General features: G+C 34.5%; 1 protein-coding gene across 1 annotated transcript in view; it reads right to left on the bottom strand.

The window, feature by feature from the left end:
- LOC126828201 (pleckstrin homology domain-containing family G member 5) overlaps nt 1-24,309 on the bottom strand; it is a 180,296-nt gene extending 155,987 nt beyond the window's left edge. The window contains exons 1-2 of the mRNA XM_056102167.1: nt 24,266-24,309; nt 23,670-23,711 (exon numbers count right to left, since the gene is read on the bottom strand). Of these exons, the coding sequence (XP_055958142.1) occupies nt 23,670-23,679 (10 nt within the window). The 5' untranslated portion in view covers nt 23,680-23,711; nt 24,266-24,309. The remainder of the gene's footprint in view (nt 1-23,669; nt 23,712-24,265) is intronic.
- Nucleotides 24,310-25,293: the final 984 nt, after the last annotated feature.

Raw genomic sequence — 25,293 nt, forward strand, 5'->3', positions numbered from 1 at the left:
TAGAGGGGATCAATTTGACTGAAATTTTCAGCAAATTCCCTTTACATTATCTACATGTAGTTTTTAACTACTATAGTGAGTAACTGCCAGCTCTTTATCTAATCTCCCATAATATATCTTTAAATTCACAGATTTCTTTTCATTATGTACCCTAACATATTTTTCAAGAGAACTTGTCTGACCAATTTCCTAAATAGTAAATAAATTATTTCAAAACTACCGAAGATGGAAACAAATGAGTAAGATTTATGTTACAGTTATATGGTGGGGGTGGGGAGGTTGAAACACCAGATTGGTTAACCTTGACTGTCACTCTAATGCAGTGATGTGATTTCAAATTTTTTCTTGTCAGACATTTTTTGCTGAAAATAAAGGGGCATAACTCTTACCGTTATTTAAGCAGGCGTTTTCAGACCACAATAAAAAATCACGTGTCAATATTCAAATTCATACGTAATAAAAAATAGGTGCACCTTGTTATTTTTCATATTTAATTCCCGTACAGTATTCAAATTTATGTCAGTAATATTCCTACAAAATTACGTGTCGTCGTAATAGGATAGAATGAAAGCCTGCCGACCCGTACCTGTTTCAAACTCCTCCAAAATTACTGTACTTTTGGGGGTATAATTCGATACTTTTTTCAGCACACACAATATAAAATCTTTTATTGACAGTTCAACAGGGGAAGCCAACATTTTATGTTCCAAGATGCCAAATATTATCCGTAGGATGTGCCATATAACTTCAAATAAATACAATGTTAGCACCTATTCAACCTGTGGCAGACATGTCGGTCTACTGATAATATATAGGGGAAAATACAGATAATTCAAGAAAGTCATAATGGTAATTTCTAAATATCAGATAATGGGCTGCAATGTGCTACTTGGAATGTGGAATGGTCCAATGGGATGCAAACTATATGCTGACCAGAACTATATGAAAACTCTTACCCATGATTGAGAAGAGAATCTTGGGGGTAAAACTAAGATTCTTAATCATATTTACTGGAGCTTTTTTAAGTTTAGCCAAGGACTCTTGGAGAAACATGATGGAAGGTCTCATTGAAAACATAAAACTCATTAAATGTATTTCTCTCCTTACAATGTATTTTATATTTCTTTCCACCTCACCAAAACCATATAAAATAACAAATCACTTCAATAAATATTTATTGATTTTGTAGTTTTAAAGTTATCATAATAACTTTAAAATATTCTGATCTCAATCTCTAAACAAAAGCCGCTTTTCCTGATGTTTTCGTTATAATTAATTTATGGAGCTTCCAACAGTTCATTCACTTTATAAACATACTACTCAAAATGGATTAATTTTGTAATTTAAACCGCATTACCACAAACAAATGTTTAATTTTTTTTCACGGTCACTTTACTGATTATCTTGATTCTCTTCCAGTTAATTTAGTTTGGAAGAATGTTCGTTGTTAACGTGTCACAAAATATATAGATCATAACAAAATCTACGACAATCGCCAAAATTAATGATTAATCTTTTTTTCACCCTTCGCCCGAAGACAGGTAGAATGGTCCAATTATATCGTCTGTGTTTAGTTTAGTTAACAAAAGGTAGAGTTGAAAATATAATTGACGACAGCCCGGGGATGTGGCACATTTCAACAGTGACACAACGTGGGATTAGAGGGCAGTATAATATGTTGACAGAAATCTTTTGTTATGAGCAGCAGATCTCTTTAATTATATTAGCAAGCCACTACTATTCATATTGTCTCTTCAATAAATCACTTGAGAATATCTTCTGTACATTTCGTTTCAAGTTCGTCCCAATAGAAAAGTTCAAGATAGTTGAGCAGTGAGCACTGGTGTTAGCTGTTCAATTAAATTATATCTATGAGAAATTCATTCCAGATTTCATGCTTTCTAATAATGGTTGCCATACTTTTCAAGAGTTTATCCGATTAAACACTGAAAATTTTCCACTGTTCAAAATTCAAAGCATGGAATAATCCTAGAATTGTTGACGGAAATTTAAAACTTTCAATTTTAAATAAAACTGGATGCAATGATTTATTTCCACTGAACAGTGCATCAGACTTTTCACAAACATTGGATATTTCCAAAATCTGCCAATTTCTCTGACTGGAATCAGCACTAACACTTCTGTCCTGTTTCAACTTTCAACTTATTATGGAATAATTTTGATTCCAATGATACGTACATATCAGACGAAGTAAAGAATCTGATTGTCACGATAACCGATTTAAAACAGATTACAATATAACCTGTAATTAACAACCAAACACTCATCTATTCGCAAATTACAGTATCACCTCTCATTAAAGACCAATCAATCATCATAATTATGATTATAATGGCATGATTAATATTGTGATGATGTTTGGCACACGGTATGCTTACACTTTCTATAACATCTAGTACCACAGTTCATCTATTTCACATAACTGACACTAATCTATGTGACTTTAAACATAAATATCCCATCTCGACATTAGCTATTCTCAAATAAACTCTTACAAAACCTATTATCAGATCAGTTTATGTATTTCAAAATTGGTAGATTATATTCATAGTGAACTTCGTAAACACTACAAATCTCTTTTTCTTTTTAATCTGGCATGGTCTTAATAGAGAGATTTTAAGACACCTTACAAAGAGAATTATATTCTACAGGCGTTTCTTTAGCCACTCCATTAAGTTTTTGGTTTTTTTTCAATCTAGCAAAGTTTCAATGCACTGCGATAGGCGTTTATTTAGCGATTGGATTAAAGAACATCAAAGGTACATCAGTAGAGATAATTAATTGAAATACAATCTGTTTATCGTGATTATTTAATCCATTTGTAATACGACACATCCTTGTAGAACTGCTTTTGTAGACTCTTAAAATCTTAAACACAAAATTCTCTTTTACACGGATCAACATACGTTGCTCAAAATACACTACTTTAGTTTTTGTAATCTGAGATTTGTAAAGATCATTCTAGTACCTTTCAATTTCAGTTAGTTTACTGTTCTGATTTAAATCATCTACCAATAGTTGTGTTCGGGAATGTGGTGAAAAAAATGCACAACCAATCAAATATAATTGCAAAAATAAAAATGTATCAACAATTTCAAATCAATGAATAAAAGTTTCTACACAATTTTCATGGTTCATGAAACACTGTGAATTACATCACAAATAAAAACATCCTTTTTCCGATTATAACCACACTTAGTCAAAAAATATATAAATTCCTACAACATGTACATTCCTTAGTATTGTTATAATAACCACATTTTTCATAATGTTCACTTTTTAGCGATCTTCAAATATCAGTTTATCATATCCTTTTCAAATATTCAAATTCCGCCCGAAGCACAAATCATCTTGAGGGTAATAATTTAAATTAATCACTGTACTTGTTACTACATATATAAACTACAGCTGTCAATAAAATAAAACAACATTCTTTAATCGGACTAAAACTGATACACCCTCGTACATTCCTTACAAAATGAAAACTCATACCTTTCCGCTCATATATCATATACCTTACACTCATTCAACTCAATTATTAATTAAAAGACAATTTTTTACAACTTTCAGTTATGTCATTTATGATATGTTTTATTCATTAATCAAAAAAATTGATCAAGATTGTAAAAACAGATTGTAATTAAAGTTATATATAGATATTATTAGTCCAGGTGTTTTGGAGGTATATTCAGGCGTGGTATAAGTGATATACCCCTACTGATACATGGTATATTACACCTATGTATGGTTGATTATACATACAGGTAAACCCCCCCTAGGGTCAGGACATACAGGTGTATAGAGTTATTAAAGAATAGGGTGGATCAAATTGCTATGTATTGTAAGATATTATAATAATAGAGAGTAGCCTCTCATTTAAAGGCGATTCTTTCTTCAGATCACATACGAAAAAAAGGGGGATAATCCTAGTTAAATCCACCTTCACAGGGAATATGGAATTCTTGTTATCAAAAACACAGTAGTAACACTTTATCAACAGTTTTGACATCTTTTTTGTTACCTAATACATTTCTTTTTAAAATTTAATGACAAAGATTACAGCAAATGTCCAGTCACCGTCGTTTCCCCATGAGTCCTGTCTCAACAATTAATCGCGTACAAAAGGAAAAGAAACTATCAAAATACCTTAAAAGATTTTGCATTTTAAATGTTATTTTTGATAATGGATCAAGTTTCTACAGACTAAAAGTCACTTCTCTTTTTTGTTTGTTTTATGAACACCAGTAGAATCCATATTCAAATATATGGTTTGTTTATATAAAATGATCAGAAACTGATGGTCATAAAGTGGGATGACGGAAATCAAACGAAACAGATGTGGACACACTGAAGATGTCTGTGAATATTTTGCGATTCCTTATTTTCCTACGTACATTCTGACCCAATTTAAAGTTTTATTTAAGAAGAAATTATATATTTTAATGATATTGTGTTTTATATATTTTGGGAATTGGGTGTTTGGTGAAAAAAAAAGAAGTGAGATGGCTAAAGCCATTTCTAGCCCTGCTAATAATAATAATAATAATAATAATAATATCGTAATTTATAAAGCGTGTTAATACTGAAGAAAACAGTTTCTAAGGCACTGTTGGTTTTTATATTCACTGATTATTTTACACATCAGGGTTTTGAGTTTAATCTGATTAAAACACAGATCTATATTTCGTTTCGTTTTTTTATACTTTCGATGGCCTACACTACATGAAGATCTGACAAGTTATAGCGATAGGTCACGTCAGGAGTCAAAAGACCGACTTATGACCCTTTTGACGTCAGACATTTGATTAACCAATCAGCATTGATGTTACTAGTGGATTACCCACAGTTCCGTGAAAAACACGCCTAAAGCTCGCCGTAACAGACCGTTTCATTGGCTTATCCCTGACACTATTCAGAACACCAGTTAAATAACAACTCTTCCAGATCCAAGTGTAGTAAAGACAAGTAAAACGAAATTTTGAACTACAAAAACGAAATAGGATTTGTGTTTTAACCAGATTGTTTTGAGTTAAGATTTAAAATGGTCCACAGATGGTAACTATTTCGTTGATTGTGGTAGTCTATTCCATAGAAAAGGACCAGCATAAGAAAAGGCATGTTTTCCAAGTTGTAAGTTCATGACTCGAGACTTTAGAAGATGTTTTTTCTGAGAACGGAGATTTCTGCTGGTAGGATAGGGTTCTACAAGACTGTTTTATAAGATGGAGATTGGCCATTTAATGCTTTGAAGACGAAGAGGAGTAACTTTAACTTAATTCTTTGCTGAATTGGGATCCAATGTAAAGATTGCAATACAGGGGAGATGTGTTGATGTTGTAGTTTGTTAATCTAATAGTCTGGTAAGCCGTATGGTAAACCATTATGGTAATCTAGTTTAGTTGAGATGAATGTGCGAATGAGTTTTTCTTTATTTTCATAATTGAGATAGCATTGGATTTTTCCAATTCGATGTATATGATAGAAGGCAGTGGGGTAAATACTTTGTATGTGATTTTTAAACGAAAGGTTCGAGTCTAATATAGCACCAATATTTCGAGCTTTATGCGTTCCTGAAATTATTGTGACTTGTATTAAAACTTGTCAATAAACTGACCTTGAATCTGTTTCTGATCATATTTTCAAATGTGGCATAATAATCTCGCATCTTTTTCCCCCCATAGAACACATTCAGGATATAAAAGGGGGCAATCCAACATTAATCTTGTATCTTACTCCTCACAGAACACATTCAGGGTATAAAGGGGGGTAATCCATCCTTAATCCATCATTTCAGATTGAATGTGAAGGCAAAATACATATCAGATAAACAAACTCTGTCAAATGTAAAAAAGTAAACATGTTTATGTGTTAGATGTATCAAATTAACAATAATATTACAGAATCGTGTATCAAATAGACAATAATATCACAGAATCGTGTATAAAATTAACAATAATATCAGAGAATCATGTATCAAATAGACAATAATATCAGAGAATCATGTATCAGATAATGAAATATGTAGTTAATCTTCTGTTCATCAACAAACTATTGCTCATCTTACGTCCATTAACAACAAAAGGAAAATCCATCAAAATCTATTTCTAAACCATGAAATAATAAGGGACACAAACGACAGTGCTTTCCTGTTCCCTTTGGTGGCTGCTTCTGTAAATTGAGCTTTGTCCTCATGACTTCAATTTGTGATCAGTGTCATACATGGGACAGAGTATGTTGTCTTGTGGCAAGATCAGTTCTGTATCCACCTTGATATTTTGATTAAAAATTTAATTTCTGTTATTAGTACAATCTGGTTAAAACACAGATCCTATTTCGTTTCGTTTTTATAGTTCGAAATTTCATTTTAATTGTCTTTACTACACTTGGATCTGGAAGAGTTGTTATTTAACTCGTGTTCTGAATGGTGTCAGGGATAAGCCAATGAAACGGTCTGTTATGGCGAGCTTTAGGCGTGTTCTGCACGGAACTGTGGGTAATCCACTAGTAACATCAATGCTGATTGGTTAATCAAATGTATGACATCATAGGGTCATAAGTCGGTCTTTTGACCCCTGACGTGACCTATCACTATAACTTGTCAGATCTTCATGTAGTGTAAGCCATCGAAAGTATAAAAATACGAAACGAAATATAGATCTGCATTTTCAGGGCCTAAAATAAGGTTAAATTCTCAGAGCACAGATTTAGAGTCGACCGCCCGCGAGCGCCGCAGGCGCAAAACGCGCCGGCGGGTGGTCTGGGCTGCCTCCCCCAGAAAATTTTGAAAATAGAGAGCTTGAAACCGGCATCTGTGGACTATTCTGGTGCAGTTTACATAGGAATTTATTTTGTCGCGAGCAGCTTTTTTCGCATAAAAACTAAGCACTAGGAAGACAACACATCACTTTCGTTACGAGTGAGCCAGGTGATCTGATCTGATCTGTGCAACTGACCACACCACAAGAACACAAGAAGAAACACCCAATTAGGGGTCAGGAGGCATCACTGACTACACTTTTTTAGAGCACTACACCATTTTTCTGAGTTTGGTTTTCTTATTTTCGAAGCACGGATTTTTCATTTCGAGGCACGTGCGTGCTCCAAGGCACGTTATTTTAGGCCCTGTGTATTTTAGTCAGATTGGTTATTAGTAAGTACACAAGGCAAACCTACATGTCGGACAGGATGCAATATACAGACACCACAAACAACAAACGCACATATCACATCATGTGAATGGATTTGGGGGATAGGAGATTAAACCTTCCACATTGTTGTAAACCCAACAAGGCATATTCCTGGAGGAAGTAAAGGAGGGGATCACCAGATGAATTAGGAATCATGTACGATGTTAAACAAAATTCTAAAATGAAAAGTCAATGCAAATTCTATGTCAGGAAAGGCAAGTTCCTGACAGTCCATATCTGTTATGTTATTGGAAAGGACTTTGTCATTCACCATCATATTTTTGAGTGTTGCATTGTGATTGTTCTTTGTTTCCTGTTTGTTTTTGTTGAAATGGGTTCATCAGGATTTTCCAGTTTCCCCTTGTCAGTGGTGCAGGATCAGGGTCTGACAAGGACACCTGTCTAGTTTTTTGGATGGGACAAAAAAAATTAGGTCCTGTGTTAACATTGGCATGCACGTAAAAGATCCCTTGGCAGTTGGAATTCAACATAAAGAGTAGACCATAGTCCCACTGTCCAGGCAAAACTTCTCTCACAGCCCATTGTATGGTTTATCTATGTCTTCATTATCCCAGTCAGAGCAGAACAGTAGGAGTAGGACGTTAGATAAGACATGGAATGGTCAGTTATGTTTTCCCCATCCAATTTGTAACCATGGTGTTCCTTGGTATGGGTAATAATGACACAGAAGTTAATATACTGAGTATAATTTGTGACCACACTGTTTCCTGGGCTGGAAAATAGCACATCACATACTGAGTATAAATGGAGTTCAAAGAAAGTATAAAGAAACTTTTTAAAATTTAAATATGGTAAATATTATTACTCACATGTACTAAAGAACTAACGATAAATCACAAATAAATCCAAATTCACTTGAAAATTACACATAGAGATCCTCGTTCTGTTTCTGCTTCATTTATATATTTTACCAATCAATAGCTAATTAGTGATCCTTTACTTTCGGAATGAAATAGATCTGTTTATGCACACTTTCACAAACATGAGGTTCCTAATATTGTCCTACATTTAAACAAATTTGTGTTCATCAATAGTAGTATAATTCTTAATTATTTCTTTGCAGACGTGATCACCATTTCACGGGACATTTACGTTCGGATATCGCACCTCAAATCAGTGATCAAATGTGTACCAGTTCACAGTATATCCTGGGGTTACTTGTTAATGTGTGACTTGGCTTGACATAAGATTGAGATTTGCCTGGCTGGTTTTTGCTAGTCTTATTAAAAGTTGGTGGAGACCTCTTTCCCTATGGCCATGTTATATTTACTGTGTGTCCCCCGAGGGCCTAAGGTCATAACATATTCTTGATTTTCTTCGATCTGAATCTTTGTTTGTGTTTAACTTGATTCATTGGAGTAGAGAAGAATTTGATGAAGTTGTGTAACTTTGTGGTCATCATGGTATTGACTGATCAGCTGTTAAATTTACACCTTTACATCAAAGGTGACCAGACTAATAAACTGATTGCTGTTTGGTCTCGGTTATATAAAGTATCGTTTAATGTTTTTCTAGGATTATTTGTCTTCATTTACACCATGTTATAGATCTGATCTAAATTTCTGATTAGCATTTGGATCAAGACAAAACAAATGGTAATATAAAAATAATAAAAATCTTTAATCAACGTAGATTTACAAAATCTATTGTTACCGGTAGACAACATTGGTAATTAAGTATAAAAATAAGCCGTCTGCTAAACGATTGAAATTGGTGCACGAGCACAAATGGGTAATTGTTATCTGAGTTGAAAATATCAATAGCGATTTCTCACTTGCGCTTAAAGGGTGTATGGCTTTTTTTTTGGGGGGGGGGGGGGATAAGACAAAAATGGTTCTAAAAGTACTTTTTGATGTCATATGAATGTATGTAAATGATTTATATTCAATTTTTATAAAAATAAATTTTGTTGTAGAATATATCTTTATTTGTTCATTAGAAAATGGCACCTGAAACCATAGGGTACACGACTCGTGTGCTAATTATAAAATGTTATTTGTTTCTTAAATATTGGATATTGATTGATATTGATCAATATTGAATTCAGGTTTTTAATTTCAAATATTATGGAAAATACTGAGTTAGAGACTTAGCACCTTTAAAATGGATATTTCAAAATTTTTATAATACATTCCTTTTTCAGAGGGGACAGCCCAGAGCAGACAAAAATGTATGATATACATGAGTTTTTACACAAGACAATAAAAGTATATTATATAAAGCAGTATTACATATGGACTTTTTTTTATCAATAAGACAGATAAAGAATAAGTCACATTAATGCAAAACAAAAAGGATAGTTGAAACTCCTAAATTAAGAAACATGTGCAATAAACTTTGAGTAACATTAAGCCTATCAAGAATATAACTTTTAAGTCTGGCGAGAGCGAGATCACAACAGATCTACAGACGCTGATCATCATTGTCATTTGATGGATCCTTAATCCCTTGCAAACTGCAATAATTTCAGAGAGAGAGAGAGAGAGGGAGAGAGGGAGTTTAACTCCATTCCACACAAACTAGGTCATTTCGGGACTAACATATGGTTCAATTTCATTTCAATAATTTGCTCACGTGTAGGGGTCTATAGCAGTAGGTGAAAACCCACGAGGTTGGACAGGCACCCTACTCCTTGTCATGTACAACAGGGGAATCGAAACCACGCCAGATGACTCAATGACAGACCTTATGATACAGCGCACACATGCTAACCATTCGGCCATCTAACCCCCACAACAATTTGAAAGTGTAATCTCTAAAAGAAATATCAGTCCATTCAGTATTTTCAAAGATGAAATGAAAATGTCCTACATTCAGCATTCTCTTCCGGTGTTATAAACAAACCACCTATGATTATTGCGTAAAAAAATATCTTTTATAATCTATTTAATCCAAGCCAGGAGATTATCTATCATTGATATTTTGGTTTTGTTTTCCTTAAAGATACATTATGGGGGATTAGACAAAGAGCTGGCAGTTCTTGCTATAATAGTTAAAAACTAGATAATGTAAAGGGAATTTGCTGAAAATTTCAGTCAAATTGATCCACTCTAAACCGAGAATTTAGCAACTGAATTTTCGGCCTAGTCTAGATCATCATTACTAAAGTCGGTACAATAAAAAACATAGTCTCGATTATCCATTTCATGATTTAAACATAAATGAAAGTTGAGCAGCAAATCGGATCCAAATCAAGTAAATATCACAAGCTAGCGATGACATCGTGAGTTGATTATGGTCTGGATAAGTTAATTATTTGCCTAATTAATAATTTAGACAACATTTCAGGCCTTAAGAAATACCTGCAATAGGCAGATTTAGCTCTTGCATAATGTATTGTTAATCTAAAGTTGAATAATTAATTTTAAGTTAAAAATGAAAATGATGATCAGAGTCCGAAAGCTGAAATAAAACTAATCACCAAACTCGTACAGATCATATTAAGAACAGATTTAGCAAATTTACATCAAATGTTGAATAAATGACTCGTACAGGTCATATTAGATTCTTATAAAGCTGTTAAGAACAAATTTATCAAATTTACTTCAAGTCCTCAATCCAAAGATGGTTGAAGAATAACTCTACTTAAAAAGATGATGGTTGAAGAATAACTCTACTTGAACGGTTGACATGAATGTCAATAGGAGAAACCCCAGACAGAACAACAATAGTGACATTGACACTCTACATTGTCAATTTGATAATTTGACAAACTCGATGTTACACACTGGAAATCTTTCAATGTTCGACTTAAAGAAAAGCATCTTGTTTAATCCCCCCACTTAGAGTCGGTCCATTCTTTTTGTGGTCATCTGTTACTTGAGTGTTACATGTGAACTGCTTAAGGCAAGGTCCCTAAATTGTTGGACATACACCTTTTACATGTCGAGGTCAAATTCCTGAACTGTCAATATGTATCCATGCCTCTCTCTGATTGTAATCAAATATCACAAGAATTTTGCTGTGTGTCCAAATTCTTAACAGGACATGGCCTCCACGATGATATGGGTGGGAAATGAAAGTGTTAATTTGTCTAAATCTGTTTTATAATTTGACCTTTGTCCCACATCAACAATATGGTATATATATAAACCATTATAATGTTGAAATAAAACTGAGTTTAAGTAAAAAATAAAAAGTACAAAAACTTCAGTTTAAAGTCTCTAATGGTCATTTGAGGGACTTTGAATCCCTTGCAAACTAGAATATTATGGAAGTTGAATTTCTGAAAGGAATATCAGTTCAAAAATGATTCAATACTTAAAAATGTTTGGGGTGTTTTGGTTTAAAAATAAAATGGAATGGGGTTTAACATCCTACTGTTCTGCTCGACTGGGCTAATGAAGAAGGGCATACGCCATACACACTATGGCCTACTCTTATATTGAATTCCAAATGCCAGGGGATCTTTTACGTGCACGTCAATATGTACATGGGAACCACACTGGAAAATCCTGATGGACTTTTTCAGCCAATGCAGGGATTGAACACGCGACCTCCAGGTTACCAACCACCGTGCTACCCACTGAGCCACCATGGTTTAAGGCTGTTCATTTATAACAAGCCAGTGCCACTTGTAATCTTAGCTCAAATTTTTTGATGAGCCTCTTTTTAATCAAACTGAATCCAAGCAGGGAGACTATCTACCATAGAGCTCCAATAATACATAGAATTTACTGCCCACCCTTTCTCATTGTATAACTTTAAATATATTCATATTATTATAGTTTATTTTATCAAATATATGTTACCGGTATTTCTGTTTTCAGTTTATATCTTCTGTGTAAATATGCTGTCTTATACCGTCTTATACGGTGTTGTTAAATATGCAGTTTCTTTACAATGTCCTTTATGCTTACTCTTCTCCGAAAATCCCATACCACTTCTCATTCAAAGTTCACAGATAAATATTTTTGATGTGCATTTGGATTCAGCAATACTATACTATTCAAAAAAAGTAGGGGATATTTGATTTTGGGGGCATAATACTAAAATATGCAAATGACTACGAAAAAAGTCACTATAGAACCTAACAGAAGAAACATTTCCAGTTACATGTGACGCCCAAACGCACCAATAGCTACCGCATGGAATGCAGGTGATGCTTGGGATCATCATTGGGGTCCAACCCAAGATTTGCACGACTCTGACTTTGAATGTTACAGTCATTGTGGCATTGAATTCCAGGGTGGAAACATCAGTTTAATTGTTTTAGTGACCAGAAAACAAATTTTGATATGTGTCGGCTTACCCAAAATGAAAGGTTACGTGCCCTTGGCATGCTACAGATCGGCACAACACAGGCGGTTGTGGCGCGGACGATGAATGTTTCTCAGTCTGTCATAAGCAGGCTATGGTCCAGATACCGTGATACACAATCTGTACAGGACAGACCACGCTCAGGTCGACCAAGGGCGACAACTCAAGCCCAGGATCGATTTATCCGTACCTTGGCCTTGAGAAATCGTGTCATCACAGCAAATCAGATCAGCGCTCGTCTTCAAACAGACACTGGTGTGAGAGTGAGTGGCCAGACGATTCGGAATCGACTGCATAGGGGTCACCTTCGCGCCCGACGTCCTCGCGTGATCCCTTGTTTGAGAGATCATCACATTCAGGCAAGACGTCGTTGGTGTAGGGATCGTCAACACTGGGATAATCGACGCTGGAGCAATGTGATGTTTTCAGATGAGTCAAGGTTCACTGTTGATTTTTTGGACAGACGTAGGAGGGTGTGGCGTTGTCGAAACGAGCGCTTCCAAGACGTTAACGTCATCAGACATGATCGATTTGGGGGTGGTTCTGTTATGGTGTGGGGAGGCATCACTGTTGCTGGAAGAACGGCTTTACATGTTGTTGCAGGGCGTGTTACAGGCCAGTACTACCGGGACAACATCTTGGCAGTCCATGTTGTGCCGTTCGCACGACGTCATGGCCGTCGTTTCATCTTCCAGGATGACAACGCAAGATGTCACAGGGCCAGGATCGTTACAGGTTACCTCCAACAACAGAACATCACCACATTACCTTGGCCAGCACTGAGTCCCGACCTCTCCCCCATCGAGCATGTCTGGGACATGCTTGGACAGAGGTTACGTCAACGTCAACAACGTCCTGCCAATGTCCAAGAACTTGCTGCTGCGTTGCAACAGGAATGGGACAATCTGGACCAAAATGACCTTAGACGTCTCATTAGGAGTATGCCACGTCGGATCAATGCTTGTTTGGCAAACAGAGGAGGATTTACCCGTTACTGACTTGGTTGTGATGCTGTGGTAACTTTGCTGTTTGACCCCGGGTATCATTTTACCCTTATAATGGTCAGTCTGTGCCTTACTTAGTCTAACGATCATTTGGAATAAATCGATGAATGTGAACTTCATTTCATTTTGTCATTTGTTTCTTCGTCAGTTTCATTAGGTGACTTTAATAACACTTAAAAATCAAATATCCCCTACTTTTTTTGAATAGTATATATACCCGAAAATACCGGAAAACAACCTGAAAATACCGGAAAACTACCAGAAAACACCATGTTAAACTGAATACCGGAAAACCACCAAATACCGGAAAACACACTAAATACCGGAAAACACACTAAATAGGTAACAAAGAGCCTGGTCCTCTGTTTGCAGAGAGTTAGGGTTATTGTTAGGGCTAGGGTTAGGTTTTTCCGGTGTTTTCCAGAGGATCAGGCTCCGAGTTACCTATATAGGATGTTTTCCGGTATTTAGTGTGTTTTCCGGTATTTAGTGTTTTTCCGGTGTTTTCCGGTATTCAGTATAACATGGTGTTTTCCGGTAGTTTTCGGGTGTTTTCCGGTATATAGTATAGCTCTTTGCATTTAAACCAATGAGTTGAAGGTACTGTTGGTAGTCTGTGACATCAAGGTTATTATCTACCAGAGATGCTTAAGATTTCTGAAATCCAGCTCACACAATTGTTCCAGTTAACTGGAAGTACTGATAGGTTTCATGCATGGTTAAGGGTATGCTTACACTTTCTTAAACACGATACCAATTCACTTTTTGGTGTACTCTGGTATATATAATATAGCATAGCTAAGTATACCCCCTCGAAAACTGACATTTGTATGTGAAATATGCATAAAGCTATGCATGAGGTAAATTACCATTTCCTGCATAGCAAATTGATCAGTGGGTCTCCACTGCATATATTGTTCTTTGTTTATTTAACAACAAATTGATCAGTAGGCCTACGCTGCATGTTTTGTTCTCTGTTAAACCCCATTTCATTTCATTTAACAACAAATGGTTGATTTTTAATCATATCCACATATGGCAGGTTTTAGATTACATTTCTTGCCGTCTGTACCGGTATCTATATGTCACATGTGTGTGAAGTAGTGTTTATATGGTCTATTGACTAAACACTTTATATAATACTCTCACACTAATTGGCAATACCTACATATAACAATATGTCACAAGTACATGTTGACATAAAATACACTTGTCTTATGTCAATACAACATTCCCTCCATCAATAAACTATTCGCTCCATTCTACGACCTAATCAAGCAAATAATTAGGAACAATAAGGTAAAACCCCTTACTTCCTCTTGTAACAGTTATCATAGAAACAATATTAGTTAAGATTGAGTCAATAGTTACATGGCTAGGCAATAATCAATCATAATATAGGTTAATAATTCGATAATATTATACAAGTTGAGCTGTAAATCAGATTTTAAGATAGATTGCCAGATATTTTCTTAACAGCTTACATACATTGGTGACGACAAATAAAATCTTTTTGGAACTGACATCTTTCTGGTCAGTTACAAGAATTCTGTATATATAAAAATGAATCTAAATTAATTTGTTAAATACAATATATGCAGATCTAAAACATTTGACCAAACATAAAAAGGATTGCCCAGAACATAAAAAGGCAGGGAATAGAATTTACAACTCAGCTTTAATGAAAACAATCTTAAACATATAAATGTTATCAAGAAGCTAATATAGGTCCTAAAAATATATACATATAGATGTTTCCAAGAAGCTAATATAGGTCCTAAAAATATATGGCAATAGAATTAAGAATATGTCATAAACTGCCGATGCAAACAGAAATAATTATGCTTTGAAAGGCAATAATTTTTTTTGCTAATCAAAATCTTGCAAACTCGAACATTGCTGCAAGAAATAAATCCTAATTATGTAGATGCTTCCAAAGGTTGGCAAAAAAAGCTGCCTATGAGAACAAAATATCTTTGAGTTGTGAAAAGCATTTAAATTTTGCTAATCACAAATCTTGCAAACCTCGCACAATGCAACTTGAAGAAGACTTGTTACAAGAAATGAAAAGATTTGTAAATAGCAAGGGTTTACCTGACACAAGTGAGTTAATCGGTCAACAAAGCTAATCCACGCAGATAATAAAAACACAGATTTAAAAAAGTAACACTGACAATGACCATCACATGGTACATTAACAAGACAATAGAAGATGAGTGAGCGCAGGAGTCCAGTTACTTTATTATAAGGTAAACAAATACAAAACACTTTCGTAAATCAGTGATGTCATGGGCGACCATATAACTCGTCATAGACCTTGCTGTAGGCCATCTCTTTATTTTCCACAGAATAGCGTAATTATAAAAGTCGCAAATCAGCAGGGTAACCAGCAATTAGTGATCGAATGTTACTAGTTAATGTCATTGTGTGCCAGTCACAGAGAAATGCCGCTAGATTTAAGTCTTCTGCTCTGATGTAATAAGTCTTAAATCTGCTTACTTGAAAATGAGCTGCAATAATAATTGGTATTAGAATCCATTCATTAGCATACTGGTTAAGTGTTTATATACGCCAGATAAATAATCTACTTGAATTGTTTTTGTTACAGGGTTGATCTCAATAACTTGTCATTTAGCTAAATCTCTTAATGTCTTCTGGACAATTTGGTTTATCTGTCAAAATACCACTACGCTCTTACTGAAAAATGGCATAATTGCTCAAATCTTTCATTAGTAATTAAAAGTAAAATACTTGCCATGAATTAAATGTTAAGTCGGCATTGACAAACATTCTCACTGTCTTTGCATAAATACAAAGTACAATATGTGTAACCATAGAAATGTTTGTACTCAATTCAACATATTGTATTCATGCAGTAAACTGGGCTTTATAAAATATGCAGAATAAATTAATGGAATCCCACCAAGCGCAAACTTGATATGTAACAGCAGTGTATTAAATTTCAGTCGTATATCAATAATAAAAAAGGAATATGGAAAACAAAAATGACGGACAGAGAGACATACAAACAAACATAAGAGATAACCTTTGATGTCCCCTCCTGTTTCACTAATAGTGGACTAATAAAGAATTGACTTCAGTTGATCTGATGTGCTATTTCCATTAGCGACGAGGCAAACTCTACCAAATTAAATTTTTGCTTTTCAAGATTAAGTGACAGGAGCTTGTTTAACATTAGCTTTATCTATAATTGACGTAAACTATTCAATAAAGACAGATTGCCTCCTCACATCTCAACATAAAAAATGTAATACCCCCAAAAATATTTTTGAATCAAATGACAAAAGTCAAGCTATTTTAAATGATCAGGGTTTTTTTGTACACTCCTAGACTGGTTTACAGACATGATGATAAAATGCTTGATATGTAGGGCTGCATCGATATACGCTGAAAGGGTATACTGTGGTATACATGACCCAGTCCGGTTAAGGGTACTTTAAATTCTGCACCGTGGTTCGGTAACATGGTACAGATTTACGGTATCATGCAGAGTTATGTCCCCTAGTAGTTAATGTGACAAGGAGGAAAGACGGTTTGCTTAACCTTACTTAAATACTTCATACTACTCCTCAATTATTTGGGGAGATTCATATAATTTTTCCAATCATGATGATAACTGTTTAAAGTGTTCCTATCATGATGATAACTGTCTGTAAGCTGTAAGTGTTCCAATCATGATGACAACTGTCTGTAAGTGTTCCAATCATGATGACAACTGTCTGTAAGTGTTCCAATCATGATGACAACTGTCTGTAAGTGTTCCAATCATGATGACAACTGTCTGTAAGTGTTCCTATCATGATGATAACTGTCTGTAAGTGTTCCTATCATGATGACAACTGTCTGAAGTGTTCCAATCATGATGACAACTGTCTGTAAGTGTTCCAATCATGATGACAACTGTCCGTAAGTGTTCCAATCATGATGACAACTGTCTGTAAGTGTTCCTATCATGATGATAACTGTCTGTAAGTGTTCCTATCATGATGACAACTGTCTGAAGTGTTCCTATCATGATGACAACTGTCTGTAAGTGTTCCAATCATGATGATAACTGTCTGAAGTGTTCCTATCATGACGTTAACTGTCTGAAGTGTTCCAATCATGATGATACATGTAGCTGTCTAACCAGTGTATTTTGTTATCATTAACTGAAGCTCTGATTCAGATAGATATCTATCCAGAGTATTTTTTTGAATTAGTTATTATATTTATGACCCTCAGATTCAGACAGATATCCATTTCATGCCATGATTATCATATTTGCTTAATATTATGGATTCAGGTACAGTATGCTAATATCAATAGAACAGTAAACTGTATACTCTCATCATATTTAAATATACCCCCCTCAGGATTGTTAATAAATGTTTGATGATCATTTTATGATGTGCTATGGCAGGTATATGTTTATATATAAATAAAACATGAGTATTGTACATACAATATACAATATACAATTCAATCTAGATCTTTATTTGATAGTTTGGATTGGATGAGAAACCAAGGTCAAGTGTACAAATTTGTAGTGCATCTTAAACATCCCAAGGCAGTTGGGATTTTAAAAAGAGTGGAAAATATGAGCATTGAACTGAAACAATAGGAACATGGCAATGAATTAAACCATTTTCAGTATAATAATACCTAATTTGTCAAAAATGAAATGGGGTTTAACGTCCTACTGTTCTGCTCCGAACTGGGCTAATGAAGACGGACATACACCACACAGAGTGCTATGAGGGAAATTTTGCCCGGACAGCGGCACTACAGCCTACTCTTATATCGAATTCCAACTGTTAAGGGATTTTTTACGTGCATGCCAATCCGAACAACTAGACAGCTGTCCTTGTCAGACCCTCCGTCCTGCATCACTGACAAGGTGGAATCATGCCGGAAAATCTGGATGAACTTTCTCTGCCAATGCAGGGATCGAACGCCCAACCTCCAGGCTAGCGGGCCAGCATCTCACCCTCTTAGCCACTGTGATCCCCGCATGGCAACGAAAGAACTGGGGAATCCATCAGGGTTAGGAATCAGTTGATAAGTCTGCATTGTACACAACTATGATGGGCTAATGAAAATGGACATATGCCATACATTGTGCTATGAGGGGAATTTTTCTCGAACAGTGGTGCTATGACCTACTCTTATATCAAATTCCAAATGCCGATGTGTACACAGAACCTTATTTTTTTGTCCTATCCGACTGACTATATAGTGTCCCTTACCAGACATAATCATATAAATAATAATGACCATATGTTAGTCTCAAAACAACCAAAGTAGAAGGATGAGATGTTAAACCCCATTCAGTTTCACTGACTACGATACAAAAATAGTTGACTGTACAAACTCTTGAGATAACAAAGAAGAGATAGGAGGCATTCTTGAAAGATTAAGAAAACCACAATTCATGTATAACACCTGTCACTTCTGATAGCTAATTCCATGAATTGATATGTGTAGAGTTTCTGCTTAAACCTCAGAAGCCACAGCTACTGGAATTTCATGGAGTTTTGCAGATTTCCCATTTCGGTTAATGCTGCATGCCATAAGTCCTCCTGCATTAAGTTTTATTAGGCGTAACGGTCTGCTAAACAGCACACAAAGCAAAAAACAGTCCAACATTAGTTGAATGATGACACATGGTTTACAAAAATTACTTTGATGTTTTTATCTTTTAAAGGATGTACCCAATATGTTATTTTATAGTAATATGTTAATATGGGTATTATAGGTTTTACCGATTTCAGATGCTGACAGGGAGACTTCGGCCAATACAGATACATTCACCGACAGTGACAGATATAAAAATATTACCAATTAAAATGCCTCAAATGTCATCTATACTAATATTTGTGGCTACATTAAGACTTTCCTGAGGCTTAAATCTGGTGTATAGTGGTAGCTCGGACAGGGGGGTAACATAGGCCTGGTGGCGATGGACTACCACTACTGATTTCAGAGTTATGCCACTTTTGGTTCATGGCTACATGTATACCTGTGCTATGCCAGGTCAACTGCTAGTGATGATTAATGTAGATACATGTTATTGTTAGTCGGGAAAATGCAATGAGAGTTGATCACATGCATGAAAATAAACATAAAAGGGTAGAGTGGCAAGCAAGAAAGATTAATTTGTTCACAGCAATAATCATACTTTAAAGGTATTTACAGAGTCTTTTTAAAAAGATATTGCTAACTCCAGTATCGACAAAACCGCTGGAATCAACGTAATCAATTTCAAGCGACAGGCCACTTATCGGCCAATTTTCGATGTTGAAACATCACTAATATTTTACATATAAAATATCATAAAATCTGACATTAAGGAAATAATTATTAATTAATATACCTATATCTTTATATGATATTAATTAGAGCCTCATTATCACCTATGACATTTCACTAATAAACATTACGAACATACAAGTATATTAGCAGCTTGAGGAACTACGATCGTCAAAATTAAAACTGATCACTATACAAGTCATAGTATATGTTTATCTATATAATATATCTACAATGTAGCGTAGCAAGGGTGGGGTGAGCAGCATCCTAATTTTAACAATCTTGATGATCTTCTGTATTGAAAAACACTGCTGGGGGGGGGGGGGGTAGGCAGAAGGATTAAGTTGCCGGATACAATTTTTTTTTTCTCATGAAAACACTGTTTTAAGTTAGTTTGATATGTGTATTGAGTTTTCAAGAGTGCGGGACAAACTCAAGGACAGATTTCTTTGCGTTACATGAATCTGTCTGTAATTAGGTATTAATGGGATTGTGTCGAGTAGATTAATATAGCATCAGCAGTAAATCCCAACATTATTCGCGCCAATAATTACACCAAAACTTGGGATAAATGTATGCCCAAAAATTCACATAGCGATAAATGTTATCACTGGATATAACGTGACGTTGCCACAAAATCATCATAGTCAAGAGACCTGTGCCCTACGACCTCATAGTTCACAAAATTGGAAGGTACTTGCATTGTCTCTTTACAATAAAGTATTTAACAGTAACAAATTATCTTGCATTCCCCCCCTGTGCTCTTTACACCTCTACTCTCCTCCCCTGTGTGCCATTTACACTTCTAGTCTCCTTTCCCTAAACCCCTACCCCAAAAATCTCTACATAAAAACCTATATCCACACAATTATTAGGCTATATATACACACATTAATACAGCAAAGTAAATTTGTTTGAAGAATTTGGGTTATTTATAAACTTTTCACTATACAGTTGGTAGGTAGTAAATGTTGTTTTTTATCTCTTTGCTTGATTGATCACATGGAATATTTATAGAAAATGTATAGAATGATAAATCTCAACAACCTAATAAATATTATTAATAAACTCTTATCAGATGGCTCATGAAAAAAATATCAAGTTGGAAAAAATGTGAAAAATTCTTTGATATCCACTTAAAACAAAATCACTTATAATAGACGATGGCATTTTTGAGGTGAACGATCTTTCCCGGACATTTAAGAGGACTTGATCTATATATAGATCGATTTAAGTACATGTGCATCAACAATAAGGACTCCGGTATTTTTCTCATATATAAACCCCAAAAGATTAGTGTTTTGTGTCAAAAGAGTATGATTTCTAATTTGTTAGCCCCAAGCAATAAAAAAAAATACAACACAATTTATTCTTTCATTATCATTTCTGCATGCTATTTTTGTTATCTTTAAAGGTTGTGCTTTTATTTATGAATAATTCATGAAATAAAGCAGTTCCCATACCAGTCGTACAGGTACACTGATCAGATGGCCTATCTAGCAAGAAATATACAAAGTGCAGATCTGAACTGAGATAACAGTGATCAAATTGTCTACAAAGCAAATTGCAAGTAAAGATATAGCCATAAGGAATAGTACAAAAATCAATTATTTTTCATAGTCACCATATCTTATTTGATGGGACAGAGAAAGAGAGAAATTGGGTTTAACAGTCACTTAACACAAATTAAGTCATTTTGGGACTAACATATAGTACCTTTTATTTCAGGCTTTTTTAGAAGTGGGTGGAAACCAGAATACCAGGTGAAACTTACATTAGACTTGTCCCTTACCCATAATGATTTGCAAAGATATTAGCTATCTACATAGGTTGGAAAAAAACTACTAAATACTGTTATGTCATGAGGAATAATACTTCATCTAATCTTTTTCCTATACCATTTTTAGACACTGGGGAATCAAAATAACAGTAAAACATCAGTGATGAATTACTTCCCCAATTTGCATAAATATTCTGCTTTTTGATGTAAAACTCATGCACTAGACTACATAAGAATATCGAAAGGAACTGAGATCTTTTGTATATAAACTATAAACCTATATTTTACATTTTGCCAAAATCAGATAAAGGTTGTGACCTGTAGCTACAGGTGTCCACAAACAAAATGTAACTAGATGGACAGACGCACAGGGGAGAAAACAATATATGTCGATATGAAATGTGGATACCGGTATATAAAAATTCATTGAAATTTAATAATGAATTTTTAAAATATTATGGACATTTACTGCGTATTACAGGTTTGAAATTATTCACTTCCAATCTTGCTGATTTTCTCTCTCTTTTTATTCTATGTTTGGTTATAGATATCAGTCACTGTTATTAGCAGGCAATCAGGAAATCAGCCTTCTCTATATCAGGCCAATCTTCAATACTACTTTACGATATCCTCTTGTTTATTCTTTAAAAAAAACTCCCTAAATTTAAAAATTTCTTCTCAACAGATCGGATAGTTATTTCACTAGAATTTTTTTTAATTTGACAAACCAGCAAAGTAAACTTGCTTTTTACCACAACATATCTTATATTCATTTTAGACTAAATCTTTCCATTTAGGGACAATTTTTGCTCTTACTTTAGGATCGACATTAACCAGCAACTAAGGGAAATTCTTGGTATGTATTTCATAATATCTACTATTCTATAAACATTAGTTCAAAAACTGTTAAAATATCATAGTTATCTAGCACAAGTTTATGCATATTTTAGTGGGTAAGACGCTAGCTCGCTAGCCTGGAGGTCGGGTGTTCGATCCCTGCATTGGCCGAGAAAGTTCATCCAGATTTTCCGGCGTGATTTCCCCTTGTCAGTGATGCAGGACGGAGGGCCTGACAAGCACAGCTGTCTAGTCCTTCGGATGAGATGAAAAACCGAGGTCCCGTGTATATAATGGAATGCACTAAAAGATCCCCTGGCAGTTGGAATTCGATATAAGAGTAGGCGTTAAGGCCGCTGCCCGTGCAAAATTTCCCTCATAGCACACTGTATGGCATATGCCCGTCTTCATTAGCCCAGTATAGGAGCAGAACAGTAGGACGTTAAACCCCAATTCATTTTATTTCATTTCATATTTTAGAGAATGCAATCGTCATTAAGACCAAACTAAGCAGAAATGAATTTATTTCTTAATCATGTAAAGAAGCAACAAAGTGAAGAATAGGCATGGTCACAATGGTCTTAATCATACATAATGCAAGAGCTAAAACTGCCTATTGCAGGTCTTTCTTTAGGCCTGAAATGTTATCTAAATTATCAATTAGATATTAATTAACTTATCTAGACCATAATCAACTCTCGATGCCATCGCTAGCCTGTGATATTTAGTGGATTGGAATACATTTTGTGAAGGATGATTAAACGTAAAAATGGATGATCAAGACTTTGTTTTTTATCATACCGACTTTAGTAATGATGAACAAGGCTAGTATAAAATTTAATTTTCAGCATATTCTATTCACATTATCTATTGTTTAACTTTTAAAGGAAGAACTGTCAACTCTTTATCTAAACTTTAAATTGCCATATATTACATAAGGAGTTTAGCACCAATCAATTTCAATTATTCAAGTCCAACACGATTTTAGATGAAACCATATTTGGGGATCAATATGATTTTAGATAAGCCCCTATTTTGGATCAATGTAGTTTTAGATATAAGACCCTCTTTTGGATCTATCATTTTTGTTAAGACTTTATTTTGGATCAATGTGATCTTTAATAAATCTACATTATGGACCAATATGATTTTTAATAAGACCATGATCATATTTGCCTTTTAATCTAGAATATTACGCCTTAAAATGTTTTCGATTTAGAACAAGAATAAAATAAATCCAAACTTTACCTGCATTCATCTTGACTATCACTTCAGTCTTTACATTACACACTAAAATAGACAGGTAAAAATATATAAATAAAACATACAGGAAGATTAACAGCAGGATTAACTCTATATTTAATCCTTAATCACAGATTTATACTACAGTCATTTACAGGTGAATCAAACTACAGTGAACTCTGTCACTTCCAACATCGGATCGATACAATATGCTGAATTATACAGTATTACGGAATACTCAATTGTTTCAACACCAGAAGTATTATTACATGCAATGTACATGTAACTGCACATGATCATATATATATATATATATATACATGTATATCTTCAGATCATGACTCTGTTCAACACTGCATCGAAACAGATGAAGCAGTGGTTTAAAGGGAATATTACTGAACTGATTAGAGTTCCATGGCTAAATGCTAACAAGGTCTGTCACTGAGTCAAGTGGTGTGGTTTCGATTCCCCGCTTGTACATGACAAGGAGTAGGGACGCCTGTCCAACCTCGTAGGTCTTCTCTAGATCCCCCCACTGCTAAAGACCCATACATGAAAGCAGATTACTGAAGTAAAGTTGAACAATATGTTAGTCTCAAAACCTCTGTCTGTCTCTCTCTCTCCATAAACTTCATGTTTTACACTGCACTGTTGGGTAGCAAAATTTGAGACAAAATAAACAAAGTGGTTACTAAACTGCAGTTTGCTGTTACTTTTTTCTAATTATCAGTTTGAAAATAGTTTTTAAAAATAAAATCTGAATCATAAATCTTGTGACAATTATTTTTTGAAAACCTCTCAAGGAACGAAGGAAGGATGAATAATATATATGTTAATACATGTATGTGTGTAATATGTCTTTGTATTCTTATACACAACTGACAGACAGGTCATGTGACATGATTATATCCAAACTCCAAAAAAAGAACAATAAATAAAGACAAACTGTGTGGGTGACACTCCATTAAATGTCACAGATTAAAGATGTAAATAACGTAATTATGGGATGTGATTAACAGATAGCTTGCCAGAACACATCCACTTCTATATCAACAATCATTAAAAGCTTGGCAAAATAATTACAGTTTGTCATTAAAAAGCAATAAATTTGGATACACAATGACAAATGATGACTACTGCTACAAGTTATTTGATATATGCGGAACCATTTGTAAATTAAAATACGTTATTATTATCATTCTGTTTCTCATTATTATCATTTAGTTTCAACTGCCATTTGTTCTGCGTCTGGCTACATTAAACAATGGTGGTGTATTAAAGATACATTATGTATTTTTTGTTCAAAAATAGTTAATGCAAAATTAGTATATTACTCATACCCAAATTACTTTATTCTGAGCGAAGTTATCAATGTTTGTTGTTTTGACAAGATGTGTGTATTGATTGTTTATTATCATAACCACAGTGCTGGTTATTTGAGACTTAACCTAGCTTCTCCATTTTGAAATTAAATTATTAAATGGCCAAACCGTTCTAATCTACTTAAAATCGGAGCCATCTGATGGCATTGAGGATTGGTTATGGTCTTGTCATGTCTAATTAATAATTTATAATAACATTTAATGCCTAAAGAAAGACCTGTAATTAGAAGATTTAGCTCTTGAATAAT

The sequence above is a fragment of the Patella vulgata genome, chromosome 7 (genome assembly GCF_932274485.2).
Source record: "Patella vulgata chromosome 7, xgPatVulg1.2, whole genome shotgun sequence".
NCBI classification, from domain to species: Eukaryota; Metazoa; Mollusca; class Gastropoda; family Patellidae; genus Patella; species Patella vulgata.